This window comes from Prionailurus viverrinus, chromosome C2, assembly GCF_022837055.1.
Source record: "Prionailurus viverrinus isolate Anna chromosome C2, UM_Priviv_1.0, whole genome shotgun sequence".
NCBI classification, from domain to species: Eukaryota; Metazoa; Chordata; class Mammalia; order Carnivora; family Felidae; genus Prionailurus; species Prionailurus viverrinus.
Window position 1 is genome coordinate 32,066,012 of NC_062569.1, and position 16,600 is coordinate 32,082,611.

At 39.8% G+C, this 16,600-nt stretch overlaps 1 protein-coding gene across 2 annotated transcripts in view; it reads right to left on the reverse strand.

The window, feature by feature from the left end:
• Positions 1-2,489: 2,489 nt before the first annotated feature.
• The window catches only part of STAG1 (stromal antigen 1), a 403,550-nt gene continuing 389,439 nt past the window's right edge, over positions 2,490-16,600 (reverse strand). For both annotated transcript variants that reach the window (XM_047874276.1, XM_047874277.1), the window contains 6 exons: positions 12,972-13,177; positions 9,418-9,592; positions 7,194-7,304; positions 6,520-6,634; positions 4,616-4,696; positions 2,490-4,533 (listed from right to left, as the gene is read on the reverse strand). In XM_047874276.1, the coding sequence (XP_047730232.1) occupies positions 4,510-4,533; positions 4,616-4,696; positions 6,520-6,634; positions 7,194-7,304; positions 9,418-9,592; positions 12,972-13,177 (712 nt within the window). In that variant the 3' untranslated portion in view covers positions 2,490-4,509. The remainder of the gene's footprint in view (positions 4,534-4,615; positions 4,697-6,519; positions 6,635-7,193; positions 7,305-9,417; positions 9,593-12,971; positions 13,178-16,600) is intronic.

The following is a 16,600-nucleotide window of genomic DNA, read 5'->3' on the forward strand; positions in this document are numbered from 1 at the left end:
AGATGTGTTTTACTAGGTTGTGAAATCTGGATGCTGAGAAGGGCTTGTTCCTGGGCCTAAGAGATAGAGGAACCAGCCTAATAAAACACTTGGGCAAGAGACTTCTGGGAAGCCTTGGAATGGAGATGGTTAATAACCAATAAACAAAGCTGGTGGCCAAGGAAACAAAAAGCTGCAAGACCTTGCAAGTAGACCAGCCTCTGTGGATGACAGAATGCCATGAGAATGGTGGCAGAGTATTTTCAGTGGCTGTTGTTTAGGAATGCCTTTCCCAGGTGGTATTCGGTCTTTAAGGGGAAAAAGAAAACTGTGGGCTTTAACCAGAGGACTTGGGTTTACTGAGCAGAGCAGTGGCAAGTGTCTCTCTTTAGACTGAGAGCAGGTAATATGGTGAGAATGGAGATGGAGTTTAAGAGGTACAGAGGGTCCTGTTGCACCTGCCCCAGCTCCTCTTGCCTTAAGTAAACCAGTTTATCCTGAGCCATGAAGCTAGGGTGGTGAAGCTGCGATTTGAACCCAGGCAGATTTGTCTCAACTCCACATGTCTCTATAACCAGTCAGAACACTGCTTTCCAACTGATGTAGTAGGTGGGATGAACTCCTAAGAGGGGAGTGAGAAAGGTGGTGGCTCACTCCACTGGAATTGTCTCACCCTGAAGAGCTATTAAATTTAGAAAGCTTTCCTACCTTATGCATGATGGCCTGTCAGTCCTTACTTGACTTGCTTGAATAGGGAGTAAATTCACAATGCAGCCTTCCAGTTGCTTGTGTTTGCAGAAAGTTCTCCTAGCTTCTCTTCTGATCATGTTTTGTCTCCTTACTGAGTCCTCTGCCTGTGGGTTCACTGATGCTTTTGGCTGCTTCGGGGTGTTTTAGATACGGTCTACCTAGAGAAGACCGTGAAGGACACTCATCCATATATTAACACTTTAGAGCAAGCAAGTACGGGGAGAGAGTCAGGGAGAGTGGGAGAGAATCTTAAGCAGGGCTTAAGCAGGGCTCCATGCCTAGTGTGGAGCCCAAAGTGGGTCTGGATCCCACAACTCTTGGGATCACCTGAGCCGGCATCAAGAATCGGACGTTCAATGGAGTCACCCAGGGGCCCGAGTTAACACTTCTGATGTAGTTGAAGCAACCTAGACTTAACCTGTTTGACAGATATGAATATTTTATGTCTTTCTTGTTCTAAAGGATTTCTAGACAGCTGTGGCTAGAAACTACTGGTTCTCATGCTGTTGCACCTCTATGGGTGTGGGATCTCCACCACAGGACCTATGGCCACTTTAATGGGCAGAGCCTCAGTTTGGGGCTCCTATGGAGTCTAGCCAGAACATTTGGGTAGATGTAGCAGTCTTAGTAGGGAAGTTCTGACCATGTCCACACTCTCCTAGGTGGTAAAAAACCTCCTTTACATGTCCTTGGGAGCAGAAAGCCGTCCTTCAAAAAGTGATGTGTAATAAAGACCCCGATAGAGCAAGGCACTTAGGAGGGCAGGGCTGGAACCTTACTGGAGCTTGGTCTGCTACCAAAAACCTAAGGGGGAGGCACTAAGCCTTTATTTTCCATGAAGACACCGTTCGTTTGATGGATTCTTTTCTGGAAGCAGGGCCAAAAGAGTGAGTTAAGTCACATCTGGGAGGTTTCCAAGTTTGTCCCAAGGTAGAGCTGCACTGAGTAAAGCCCTGGTCTAGTCTCATAAGCTTGTAAAGATGAGAGCTGCTGGAGACCCATCTTTATTATCTTCCTCCTGTGCCCAGAGAGCTCACCTGCTGATTTAGCCCTTATATCCCTGCTTTTCCTGCAGACATTTTAGGCCATCTAACAAACACAGCCCGAAGAACATGGCCAGGCCCATGAAGTGTAGGGCATGACTTTTTTTTTTTTTTTTTAGTTTATTTTTGAGAGATCAAGAGAATGGCAACTGGGGGAGGGGCAGAGAGAGAGAGGGAGAGGATTCTAAGCAGGCTCCATACTATTAGTGCAGAGCCTGACACAGGGGCTCAGTCTCACAAACGGGGAGATCAGGACCTGACCTGAAATTAAGAGTCCAATGCTTAACTAAGTCACCCAGGTGCCCCAGGGCATGACCTTTGTAAGAGTGATGTCTGGCACCAGTATCAAGAAACTCTCACATGGCCCTATAGAATCCAAGTAATCTTTAAAAGGCCACTGTTTGTTAGGGGGAACCATGCATCAGCCTCGGTGCTGGATATGTGGCCAGGGCAGGATCCAGTCTACAAACTCTGAATGCCTCCTTCAGAATTCAGCCTGCAAGAGACCTCCTCTTGAATCATAGACAACTCGGCCTACCCACTTTCTCCAGGGAAATCCAATTAATGAAAGATAACGAACTAGTCCTAAATTTCTTTCCTTTAAAAACAAAACAAAACTGATACAGTTAAATGATTAGAGTGAGCAAACTCTCAAGAGAATTGGGACATAAAATCATCTCTGAAGCTTTACATAGTAAGAACAATAGGATGACAAGCCTGATTTTGAATAGTTTATTAAAGGAAAGGTGAAGCATCAGTTTCAAATTGTACAAAAGGAAAAAAACCTCATATTGCAAATGTACAATTTACAGAATTACTAGCAAAACCAATCAAGGAGACACTGAAAATACAAAAATTCGATTGACTTCAAACTGAACTGCAAACCCATTTGAGTAGATATTAAGCCTTTTTTTTTTCTTTTTTTTCTTTTTTTTGTTGCATGTAGTCTACAATTCTAAGTCAGCATCTGATTTCCACATGAAACTGTCAAGCAAAGGATCAATCTGTGCATGTGCCAAGGCACCTCCCAGCTTCCTCCCTGGCCAGAACCACAGGCAGGGGTGATGCTGGTGGACGGTCCAGTTATTCCTGCCCCTTCATGTCCAGTGAGGTCCACATTTCTGGAAGAAAGTGAGACCCCAACCCCTCAAACTGGAGCCCAGGAATTACTAAATTAGCAGATAAAATATTTTTGGTGACCAGGTTTTTTTCAGAACTGTACAAATATTGAGAAAAATCTGTTTTGTGTTTACTAAAAGAATGAATAGAATAATCCATTTCCTTTCCCAACAAAAGATAATCAATTATTGGGTGCACAGATTAGTAAAAAAAAAAAAAAATCTTTTCATTTTTGGTAAGAAGGGAAAGCCTCATGATTCCATTGCAGCTACTTTAAAAACCAGCCCAGAAACAGCTGTGGATGGATTGGTTTGGAACTGAGGCTTACTTTTAAAAATCAGAAAGTAAGAAACTAAGTGGGCTTTTTAAAACAATAGCAGCAAGTCATAAAAGTCTAAGCAGAATGTAACTCTAAACCATTGAAGGCTGTCCTGAAGATTCATAATTTCTTTCCCCAAAATAATTAATATGCACATTTAACACTGAAATGTAGCTGTATTTCAAGGTAAGCTTAGGAACTTCACCCTCTAAGCACAGACTTCTATGCAGCACATACTTCTATAATTGGTAAACTTAATTCACAAAATTAGCGCATAAGGTATTTAAGTGCATGGGAAGTAGACACAGTTATGTTACACTTAAAATTACTTTTGAATGGCAAAGAAGTTCTTCATGATTATCTTTTTAAGAAAACGGAAGTTTATGTAACTTGAATTTGGCAGGGCATGAAATAAGTAGTAAAAACAGCAAACTGATAACTTGAGAACCATTTTTGTTTTTCTGAGAATACTTTATTTGCTGGTAGAAGTTGCTAAAAATGCACAGAACAAATACCAATAGAAAATGTACTGTATTTGAATCTCCCTATTCTATATAAAATGAATGGTGCACAGCATCTGTTGGAAAATGGCTGCGTGGACATTTCTTATTTTATGCCCCCTTATAAATAAAAATAAACCTTTTTATTCAAGAGTATATAAAATCTGGGAATCCATATCCACAGAGGGTGTGTGGTTTTTGGCAGAGATGCACTGTCAGAATTTCATCTTAGCTTGTCGATATTCTGCTCCTCCGCATTTCTGTATTCCACAAGGTCAACCAAATCCAGTGAGCTCCAAAACACTCTTCGGCAATTAGGATGAGCTGCTTACTCATAGGTTTAATAAAAATGGTTAGCTTTTAAAACATAAAAAGGCAAAATGTTAAAACGGTTTTTAAATTGTACAACAGGAAAATAAAGTTAAAAATATTTTTTTTTACTCAATGCTGAGTTTCATAAAACAGGTGTATAACAGTGTTTATCTTGACAGTTGTTTTAAAAATTTAAAATTTTTTCCTCCCTCCAGAAAAACACACACATCTGTATTGGGATAAGTCCAATATTAGGACACAAATGATTTTTCAGGTCAGTCTTTCTGAGGTGACATTCACCAACATTCCCTTGGGTAATTTACATGCTCCTCTTCTGTCACTGCAAAAAGGGATTGACCTCAATCATTTGATTAAAAAACAAATCAGATCACATCAAAAGTGTTTTTTCCCCCATACAAGCTATCACAGTATATAGGCCTCTAGCTCTAAATAATAGAGTTCCAGATTTGTAAATTTTCTTCAGACTTCAGAACATAGGCATTCCAAATCCCTAGAAAAATGAAAAACACAATTAATTTCATGCATATGCAAGACCTAGAAACCATAAATAAAAGTAATAATTTAACATTTACTGAATCGTCTTCTATGATAGCTGCAGAATCAAAGAAGTCTGGCCTCAGCTCAGCTCTCTCTCGCCGATTTCTTGATGGGGGCTAGAAAAAGAAGCCAAAATGTTTTCCTGAGATATAGTAAGACAATGAACTGTGATAATAAGCAGCTAATATTTCTGATGGTATCACAGAATAGAGCTACTAAAGATATAATTTTGAAATGAAAAGAATGTGGCTTTTACATGGAGCCCACATTAAAAAAACAGGATTTCAAATTACAATGAATAAGCTGAACATGTAAATGCATGTAATTTGGGGGCCTACAAACATACAACATGCCTTTGAATCGTAGAATGATTATAAAAATTGATCCCTAAATTCCCCAAAGCAGGTAGATGGAAAGCTACTGATGGGAGGGGAGAGACTGGAGGCATATGATCTCCTTTACATTTCTTAGAAAAATTTTTCATTATGGAACACTCAAAACCTGTAAAGAATGTTACAGGCTAAATTATGTCCCCCCCCGCCCCTGGCAAATTCATATATTGAAGAGGTACCCCCAGTACCTCAGAATGTGACTATTATTTGGACAGAGGACCTATAGAGAGGCTATTAAGGTAAAATGAGGTCATATGGGTGGATTCTAATTTTTAAAAAAATTTATGGGCACTTGGGTGGTTCACTCAGTTAAGCATCTGATTTTGGTTCAGGTCCTGAGTTCACAGTTCGTGGATTCGAGCCCCGCTTTGGGTTCTCTGCTGACCACTCAGAGTCTGGAGCCTGCTTCAGATTCTGTCTCTCTCTGCCCCTCCCCTGCTAACACTCTGTCCTCTCTTTCTCAAAAATGAATAAAACAAAAAATTTTTAACTTTTAAGTTTATTTTACTTATTTTGAGAGAGATCATGGGTAGGGAGTCAGAGAGAGGGAGAGAGAATCCTACTCAGGCTCTGCATTGTCAGCACGGAGCCCGATGTGGGGGCTCAAACACACAAACTGTGACATCATGACCTGAGCTGAAATCAAAAGTCGGTTGCTCAACCAACTGAACCCCCCAGGTGCCCCAATTCTAATCTGATTCACATCCTTATAAGGAGACAGAGGAAAGATCACATGAAGATAAAGGGAGAAGATGGCCATTTACAAATCAAGGAAAGAAGCCTGAGAATGAAATAAATCTTGCTGACACCATGATCTCAGACTTCTAGCCTTCAGAGCTGTGAGAAAATTTCTATTGTTTAAGCCACCTAGTCAATGGCATTTGTTATAGCAGCCCTAAATACATAAAGTGGTATGATAAACTACCATGTACTCATCACCTAGCTTCATCAACTGTCAAATCTTTGACCAATCTGTTTCATTGAGTCTCCTCACGGTTTTTTTTCTTTTCTATGTCATTTCATCTATAACTACCTTCAATATGAATCTCTGATGGAAATTAAAAAAAAAACATAACCACCATGCATTACTATTCCTGACAAAGTCAATAATTTCTTAATATCACCTACACCTAGTCCATATTCAGGTCTCCTTGCTTCAAAGATGTTTTTTCCACACTGAACAAATATGGTCCATATTCTGTGTTTGGTTGCTGTGCTGGAACACACTCTATATATCATCAGACTCCAAGTTAAAGAGACCAGATGTACACTATACTGAAAGGCAGATCTAGTGAGAGCCCCTTCTCAAGAAGGTAAGGAACCAGTTTCCATTACTGCCAGAAATTTACAATCTGACTGCTTAGAAAGTAAGCTTGAGAAACACAGCTCATCCAAATGCCCTAATAAGTGTGACATTGGTCCTGCCTGCTGCTATTCTATGTTACCACCTCCACACCTCTCTCCTCGGGCTTCTGCAAACAAGAGCATCATCTTACACCGATGCCTTCACATATTTTAAAAGAAGAAAATGTATTGAGTTTCTTTACCAGATCAATAACCATGGTGTCTTCAAATTCTTCATTCATATCTTCTAACTGGCTCCGGGATGACATCATCACATCTTCAAAGATGGGCTCAGCATCTTCCTCCATTAGGCCCCGACTGATAAGGAAAAACCATCGTCAGAAGACTGTTCAGACTCATCGAATGTGGAGTCCTGGCTCTTATATTAGGTCTTATAATCAATGAAAAGCACATCTTCCAGTTAAAATCCGTGGGCTGCACAAACTATGATCCTGAACTATTAAAATAATTAAGGATCATTCGTTTCATTCAAGATTTCATCTCAACTCATCAAAAGGAAGTATAATTTAAATGCAATAACAACAAAAGAAGTTAACATTTATTTAGCTATGTGTCAATTCCCACAAAACTATGTGATTGGTAGTATTATCCCATGTTTACAAATGGAGAATCTGAGGCACAGAGGTTTCAGACTTTGCCCAATGCCACATAGCTGGCAAGTGGCAGCACTAGGATTTAAATGCTGAAAGCTTCAGAAGCCCACACCCTCCATTCCTATTCTATACTGCACAGGAGATCCTGAATTATGATCTTAACTCCTTTTCTAAGACCACATGTCAAAGGAAACCAGTCATTCCACAAAATGACCAGCATCACATAGTCATTATGTTTTTGCACTACTTGATGTAACACTTACACGGCATGCCTTACTCCAGTTCTCACTTTCATGTAGTTCATTCCTGTTCTGTCCTTCCGATTTAAGTCTTCTAATTTCGGCTGGCCTAACCAAGAGATCTGCATCTGAGGACTAAGGGAATAGGAATACATTATTCATTTATGGCAGAAGATGAATTTCGCTCATAAGTCCCATGCTAAGAAAGCCACCGTTGGCTTGCCTAATCCCCGAGTATGGGGAGTTAGCTGGATTTACTTGAGTCAAGGGTGAGACAGACCATTACTGAAGGATCTACCTTTGCAGAAATGGCATTTAGTTGCTCAGGGATGCCTAAGTCTCTAAGAGAAGCTGGCTGTGGCCAGTTGTTAGCTGTAAAGGAAACCAAAGTATGTCACCCCAAAATACTGCTTCTGAGATAAAAGTTATTTTGAGCTAAAGGCAATTAAGAAGTGGTAAACACAGAAAAAGCTCCTTTTCTGCTTAAAGGCAGAATTCTTGTTTTATGGGAGACAGACTCTTATCAACTCAGAGATGGTACCAGAGCAATCTGCAAACAAACCTTCCTACTAGTTAAACTAACCCTTACCTTCCTAGTTGAGGAAAATGTAGACTACATAGGCTCAGTTAAACTATTCCTAGTACAAAACCCTTTGTCTTGTCAATTCTTCAGGCCTTCATTCTCTGCTGAAAGCTCCCCTGGACATGTAAAACACTCAATAAAATGTGTATCCTTTTCTGTTGATCTGTCCATTTAATTTTCAGACCCAGTTAGGGATCCTAAGAGGATTGGATAAAACCTTTCCTTCCCCTACAGGTGCTTAATTTATCAGCTTTGTTCCCCAAATCTCTGGCAAACAAGAGACTGTTTCTGAGACCTCTGTATCCAGCTACTGCCCTGGAACAAGTGTTCCTGCTTGGACAGCCAGTCCCCTAAGGGACAGAAAGGATGCTGGCCTTGTGGGAAGAGCTCTTCAGGGTTGAACAAGGAAAGGTATTAACACATTTTTTTCTCAGTCCTTCTGAAAAAATTTGGAGTCAGGTGCATGCTGGGTCAAATTTTCACCTGTCCTCTATACTTACTGGTACATGGACACTTGCATAAACATGCCTCCTGGGAATTTTACAGGATGTAAACCTTAATGATTTTTAGTAGATAACATCTGTCACATGAGCAGCTGTCTTTATATCATATAGTGTTACCACCTTGATTAAACCTATAAACAAACCTACAGCAGGGAAAGGAAAGTAGACCACAGAGGGGAGGAATTGACAAGTGGTAAAGTCAGGGAAGTAAGACAGGCTGCTCAAATAAGGAAGAATCCACCCTCTAAGAAGCAGGGTGAGAATGCTAGTCATAAGGCAAACTACCCTCTAAGAATGCTGTTATGCAGTGGCTGTCTGACAATGATTATCCTTTTAGCTTTGAAGAAAGGCAGATCCTCTGAGCAAAGAGGCTTTCTGAAAACCCAGGATCTGAAAAATTCTAACATTTCCTCTTTCCATTTCCAACCTGCTAAATTTGTTGATTTTAACTGAGAATTTTCTTTGCCATCAGAGTAAATCACAGCATTTTACCCCAATGAATAGAAACACAAGAAACTAGAAGAATTACATAGCTGGATAGAAAACAACAAAGAAAAAGTTCTTTTATAGCAAAAGTCGTACCATTATCTTGCCTTTTCCAAAATTTTTGGGGCCATGGTACTAGAAAACATACTAATTACTACTAGCATGGAAAAGGTAAGACTTTGATTCTCTCTTAGAGAAAAGGCAACTGTTCTCAGAATTTATCAAATATCTTGACAAATACCTTAATCCCTAACAGTTTAAGTTTAAAATATAAACTTGACCAAGACAAAATGCTATTAATGAATGAAAAAGGAATAGTCTATTTGTTTGTTCAGACTAGTACAACCTTAGCAGAGACTCTTATAGGCTTTCTTTCCAAGGAAGTAACTTGCATGTCTTCTTTGCACGTCCCTGAGAAAAAACAGACCTGCCCAATGATAATCTGTAAACTCCAACTGAAATCAGCACTTAGTGATGCACCATGCTTTAAAGGTCTTTGGGCTTTGAGTAACTGATATCCACAACTGTTGGCAGGCTTATGTATCTTCTAATACAAATTATTAGTCTCTGCTTGTGGTTTTTCCTCATGAACTGACCAATAACATGCTTTAAGAAGGTTTTTCTTTTTTTAACAATTAAAGGTTTTATACCAAGAAAATAAATTTTTACTACTTACTTGTGTAAAAAGTCAGGTTCAGAACCATGTTCAGACTCAGGTTCCTGAATCTGTTCTCCCACGGGCCTACTATTCTCCCGCAGTACAGTGGAAGTGAGCTGTGGTGCTGGCAGGGGCCCAGGAGTCTGAATCATGGTGTCAGTCCTGTTTAGCCATGTATTATCCAGACTTTCATCTGTAAAATTCCAGTTAGAGTCACAACATATCATTAGTGGAATGAACTCTGGTAGAAGTTCTAGAACAGACTAGAAGAGCGTGGCTTCTGGGTTAAACTGTCTAGTTTGAATTCCAGTTATACCACTCGCCTGTGTAACTTTCTGTAAGTTACTAAACTTCCAAAACTCCGTTTTCTTATATATTCTTACATTATCCTCTCTTCTGAATCCCTCCATCTATAAGGATTAATTCAACCACAGGAAGGGAAGAATGGGGTCAGCCAGAGATCCCTCTAACCTTGCTTTACTCAAGCAATAAAGGGCCTATTTGCTGGGTCTTAGAGGGGCCCCAGGTAGCAGCACTTAAAGTCTGGTGGGCCTTTACTGACAAATCAGCAAATCCCACTGCACAACTGGGATATTGGAGAAATAACTTTTTTCCAGGCAATTCAATATGGGGATGGGTTAAGAGGCTCACTGTTTTCATGCTTCTAAGTTCTACCTCTTTAGGGAAGCCCTCCTCATTCATCCTACCCAGCCCCCACTTCCCATTCTCCTTTAACTTCTAGAGGAAATAGAATCATTCCTACTTACTAAGGATTTAATTATACACTGGCCTGTGTTGGCAGGTCATCTGTCAACTGTATAGGTTATCTCTTTAATTAAAATTAAATTTTGTCAAGGGACCAGGAAGTGTTTCTTCCTTTTTCTGAAGATCATTCATGAAGATCTGAACAGATTAAAGCATTATTTGCATATGTAAACTATAGCCTGATATACTGTTACATAATTATAAAGTTTCTACTACAAACATTCTAAGTTATTTTCCTAATATGGGAAGACTTAAAAGTATTACTGCTATGCTTTCCCTTCTGAAGAATTAAAAAAAAATTTCAATCACAAAGTACACAGTATGAATCTTACTGTTTTTCTTCCTCCATTAAGTCTCAGAGATGTGTGCATGTTAGGTTCTGTATTTGCTATCAAGCATCCCACCTCTCAGTGTTTCAACAATTGTCAGACATATGTATATGTTCTGGATCAGCTTCTCAGTTCCTGAAAATACTTACCTATTGTCTTGTTAATGTCATTCCAGTGATCTGAAACTCACTATTGAATCTTTTCTTTAATCAGCAAAAAGAGGTTTCATCTTCTTTTATTCATACTACTTTTGTTTCAACATTTAATTCCTAACTTTTATCTTCTGCTGCACTTAAAATTTTGTAAAAATGGTACCACTTAGGTTCTTAACCTGGTAAACCAATGTTTCAGCTCTACTACATACCATATTTTACAGAAAATCTTTCCTGATTCATTAAGAGTTCGATTACTCCCTGTATGTACCCAGAAAATCTTTTTGGCCCATCAGAGCACTTCCCTTGCTGAATTAAAATTGCCTGCTTCTGTCTTCCCATCTGTACTATGAGCATTTTTTAAAGTAAGTTTCATGCCTAGCACAGAGCCCAAAATGGGGCTTGAACTCATGACCCTGAGATCAACAGTTAGATGTTTGACTGAGGTGCCCATGCACCCCTGAGCATTTTTATTAATACTTAATCTCCAGCATTTTGCAGGTCTTTGAAAGGTGCTTGGTAAAGACTTGATGAATGAATGACTAACTTCAGGAAGAACTCACTCTTCTTGAGGAGATCCTGCTAACCCCTAAGGGTTCCTCAATGAAAACACTTCTTACAAGGCTTTCTCATCTTTATTCCAAACAGATGAAACTGCTGCCTAAGGATTCTGGGCACATGACCTACGTTAGTCGCTTGGTAAATTTCAAACTGACATACAGCAAGTTTTCTTTTTTTCAGTCATTATTTAGAGAGAAGTTTAGGATTCTACACTACAGAGAGGGTTTAGTATTTTCATTCTCTGAACCAAAAGATTTTAAATCCCAAAGACAAAACTTGACACAAAATCTTTAACATTAATTCTGTAAATATTTTTTTCTTTTTTAATTTATATCCAAGTTAGTTAGCATATAGTGCAATAATGATTTCAGAAGTAGAATCCAGTGATTCATCCCCTATGTATAACACCCAGTGCTCATCACAACAAGTGTCCTCCTTAATGCCCATCACCCATTTAGCCGATCCCCCACCCACCACCCCTCCAGCAACCCTAAGTTTGTTCCCTGTATTTAAGACTCTCTTATGTTTCCCCCCTCCCTGTTTTTGTATTATTTTTGCTTCCCTTTCCCTATGTTCATCTGTTTGTATCTTAAATTCCACATGTGAGTGAAGTCATATGATATTTGTCTTCCTCTAATTTTGCTTAGCATAATATCCTCTTGTTCTATCCATGTTGTTGCAAATGGCAAGATTTCATTCTTTTTGATTGCCAAGTAATAGTCCATTGTGTGTGTGTGTGTGTATGTGTGTGTATGTATATGTGTATATATATACACACATACCACATCATCTTTATCCATTCATCAGTTGATGGACATTTGGACTTTTTCTATACTTGGTCTATTGTTGACAGCGCTGCTATAAACATTGGGGTGCATATGCCCCTTTGAAATAGCACACCTATATCCTTTGTATAAATACTTAGTAGTGTAATTGCTGGGCTGTAGGGTAGTTCTATTTTTTTTAATGTTTATTTTTGATAGACAGAGTGTGGGCAGGGGAAGCAGAGAGAGAAGGGGGCAGAGAGAGAGAGGGAGACACAGAATCCGAAGCAGGCTCCAGACTCTGAGCTGTCAGCACAGAGCCCAACACGGGGCTTGAACTCATGAACCATGAGATCATGACTGGAGTCAAAGTCAAATGTTTAAGTGACTGAGCCACCAGGTGCTCTGAGTTTTCTTAGTTTAAGAGTAATGCTCTAATAAAGCAATTTTTAGTCTTTTTGAATATATGAATAATTACGCATTTTCACATTTTCATGACAATTCAACTCCTTGTTTCCCACAGTCCATGAGGGTTATAAAACCAGAGTCAGCTATCATTATTTTAATGCACAAGAATAAATTATATTCCTGGGGTAGAAATCGAAAGTTGTTTTGGTCATGTTCAATTTGCTGCACAGGTCTACCCTTAGCTTATCAGAATCTCTTCTATATTAGGATGAATTTTGATAATTAATGTTATGACTACACCTTATTTTAAATTTTAATGTATTAGAGGGTCTATGATATGGAGATCAATTTTATAAACCCTTGTAACTGTTTTCTTTTTCTCTGTACCTATCTTTCTCTGTGTTTCATGCTCTTCTAACTTCTTTCTCCTTGACCCTTTTCTGTTCCACTTTGTTCTAACCTTTGAGTATGTGTCAAATATACAAGGAAATAATATGCTTAACAGTATTACCTTGCTTCAACAGATCTGTCACTTTATTTACCTTTGCAATAGTAAGCAAACTACTTGTCTCATAGGTTAAAGGTAGACTTACCTTCTACTCGTTTTTTGTGAAGTGGGGGTCGTCCTTTCTTATTCCTTACTGAGGAGGTTTTGCTGCTGCTACTTCCACTGTTAACAGACATCCTATCATCTTCACCTCCAGTGACTAATGAATTTCTATAGGAGATAAGTGGAAGCCACACATCTTCTCTTCTTTCCATCATCTGCTCCGTAAGGAATTTTTCTAGGTATGAATGACTAGAAACACAACAAAGGAAACAGTGATTTTCATAGAAGCACTTCATGTATCACTTATTTAATTTTTTCATAGACTGAGGCTGTCTCTCTGAAAGTTCTGAAGAATCCCTAAGGGTACATATTACATTGTTAACAGTGGTTACCTTTGGAAAAGAGGGATGAGAATGTAAGGTTTTGCTGCACATATTCCTGGAATGCTTTTATTGTTCCAATTTTAGTACATGTGCTGAAGTGAGCACTGGAATACTTTTAAATAGGTGAATGTATTACTAAGGCTGTGTGTGTGTGTGTGTGTGTGTGTGTGTAGAGTCCTTCCTAGGCCAATGTTCAAAAAAAAAAAAAAAAATCAGAAGTTTAGCTCAATAGGCTATTGATTTTTTTTTTTAAATTGTTTAAACCAGGGCAGGATTTCTATAATGGTGGAGAGAGGAACTAGGCATATCCTCTTCCCAGCAAAACAATTTTTTAACTGGTGAAAATGATAAAAGACAATCATTTAAAGTCTTTAGAAACTGTCCTAAGGGCACATAGCAAATGGAGAAACATTTATTCAAGAAAATTCCTAAATCTCAGTAAAAACAGAGTTTGTTGCATTTGCATCATAACCTGTTCCCCTCCTTTGTCCCCTCTTCTCCACCACTGTCCTGTGCTATGAAGGCATTACTCCAGGAGCTCTACTCTGGGTAGACATGGATAAGAAGACAGGGTTTCCCTCTTTCTTTCACTTCTCATCCGGAGCTGCCCTGGAAGAAACACTATTCTGGACAGCAGCTGGGAGGAAGGAGGCCTCCTTCTTCCCCATCCTCTACTTGTCAAGTAGTGACTCTCTCTTAGGCACAGCAGGCAGAGACCACCTGGAGGGACAAGCTGACAATGAGGGGTTACCCCTGGTTCCCTGCTCACAGAATAGAGGTGTTATTCTGGGAGGAGAGGGATGCTGTCCCACCCCCAGTTCCTGTTCAATGGCATAAAAGTTCTGCCCAGCAACCAAAGAGAGTAGATAAGCCAGAAATTTAACAGAGAAAATGAGAGAAAAGCTAGCCAAGAAGAGCCCTCCTGGAATCACAGACAATCTTGGAAGTTGGGAAGGCTCTGCACATATGCTTAAGCTGCACTTACTCATGGGCAAAAAGAACAGGGAATGAGGGCAGTGTTGAAATCATTCCCCAGGCCCCACACTGACCTATCAACACAGGGAAGAAGTCTCACTGGCACCAGGGGCTTAAGCACAACTGCTAACCAAATACTAGTTGAACAATAAGCTGCTCTGACCCAAGAGCAACTCTCAGAAAGCCAGACTTAAAGATAAAATCATAGTAGACTATTTTCCAGTTCTGCACATAAGGAGTTTCAAAGTTGTCATTGCATCCTAACAAGTAAAAAGCTCAACAGACTAAAAAATCAGCAACTTCCTGGATCCATAAGAGAGGAAAATAGCTGTCCCCAAGACTGGGAGATATATGTGAATACAGGAGGCAACAGCTTATTGGAACAAACTCACTAGTGGAAACTAACTTGAGAACCAGTGCTGGAGTAGGAAAACCTGAGCTGTAATTCACAAACTGGGGGTGCCTGGGTGGCTCAGTCCCTTAGGCATCTAACTTCGGCTCAGGTCATGATATCACTGCTCTGAGTTTGAGTGCCCCATCAGGCTCTGTGCTTGATAGCTCAGGGCCTGGAGCCTGCTTCAGATTCTGTGTCTCCCTCTCTCTCTGCCCCTCCCCCATTCATGTTCTGTCTCTTCTTCAAAAATAAACAAACATTAAAAAATTTTAATTCACAAATTGTTGGAGGTTCACTGTGGACAAGTCTGAGAGTTCAAAATTCCAGGAGGACCCAGTCCACGGTCCAGTCCAGGGGGACCTCCCCATAATATGAGATTTACCTCCAGAAGTTCAACCAGGTTTCCACAGTAAACATTAGAGCAAACTCCTCTGTGCTTCCAGCAAGGGGAGAGGAAAAGGATATCATTTTGAAATCTGCCAGAGTATATTGTTTTTTTGCTTTTTTAAAAAATTTTTAACGTTTATTTATTTTTGAGACAGAGAGAGACAGAGCATGAATGGGGGAGGGTCAGAGAGAGGGAGACACAGAATCCGAAACAGGCTCCAGGCTCTGAACTGTCAGCACAGAGCCCGACGCGGGGCTCGAACTCATGGACCACGAGATCGTGACCTGAGCAGAAGTCGGCCGCTCAACCGACTAAGCCACCCAGGCGCCCCAGAGTATATGGTTTTTAACAAAACCTCCCCTCAGGGGAAACTGGTAAAGCAGAGCACAACTTACTGGGATATTAGTGGATGTTAACCAATCTGGGGGAAGGGAAATACCAACTCCAGCCCACTCCACCCATTATGTCCCAACTATGGGTTAAGAAAAAAGTGAGAAATACTTGAGGAGTTCACAGTCCAGTGAACTAAGACACAAGCCTATAATCTGAGATTATAGATTGCTTCCCCTCCTCCCATACCTCATTACCATATTACTAAAGGTATATTTATAGCAGTTCCTTCTACCCAGTACATCACGTCTGCTAATCAAGAAAAAATTATAAGGCATACCAAAAGGCAAAATTACGATTCAAAGGACAGAGCAAACATCAGAATCAGACATGGTAGAAATATGAGAATTATCAGACTGGCAATTTAAAACAACTATGATCAATATGCTAAGGGCTCTAATGGGAAAAGTAGACAGCATGCAAGAACAGATGAGCAACAAAAGCAGACAGATGGAAATCCTAAGAACCAAAAGAAATGCTAGAGATAAAAACTGTAAAAGAAACAAAGAATGCCTCTGATCGGTTTATCAGTAGACTGGACACAGCTGAGGGAAAAGCCTCTGCTCTAGGGGACACAACAACATAATCTTTGAAAACTGAAAGCAAAGAGAATGATGATGGAGGAAAATAGAATATCCAACTATAATACAACTACAAAAGGTGTTAACATATTGAGAATGTCAAGGGGAAGCAAGAAAAGAACAACAGCAACAATAATTGAAAACAGAAATGGCAGGGGTGCCTGGGTGGCTCAGTCTGTTAAGTCATCCAGCTTCGGCTCAGGTCATGATCTCATAGTTTATGAGTTCGAGCCCTGCGTTGGGCTCCTTACTGACAGCTCAGAACCTGGAGTCTGCTTTGGATTCTATGTCTCCTTCTCTCTCTGCCTCTCCCCCGTTCATGCTCTCTCCTTCAAAAATAAACATTAGACAAAAATTAAAAAAACAAACAAACCCCGAAATGGCAGAGAATTTTCCCAAATTAATGTCAGATACCAAGCCACAGATCCAGGAAACTCAGAGAATACCAAGCAGGATAAAATGACAGAAGAACTATATCTAAGCATACTGTTTTCAAACTACAGAAAATCCAAGGCAAAGGAAAAATCCTGAAAGAAGCCAGAGGAAAAAAAATGCTTCATA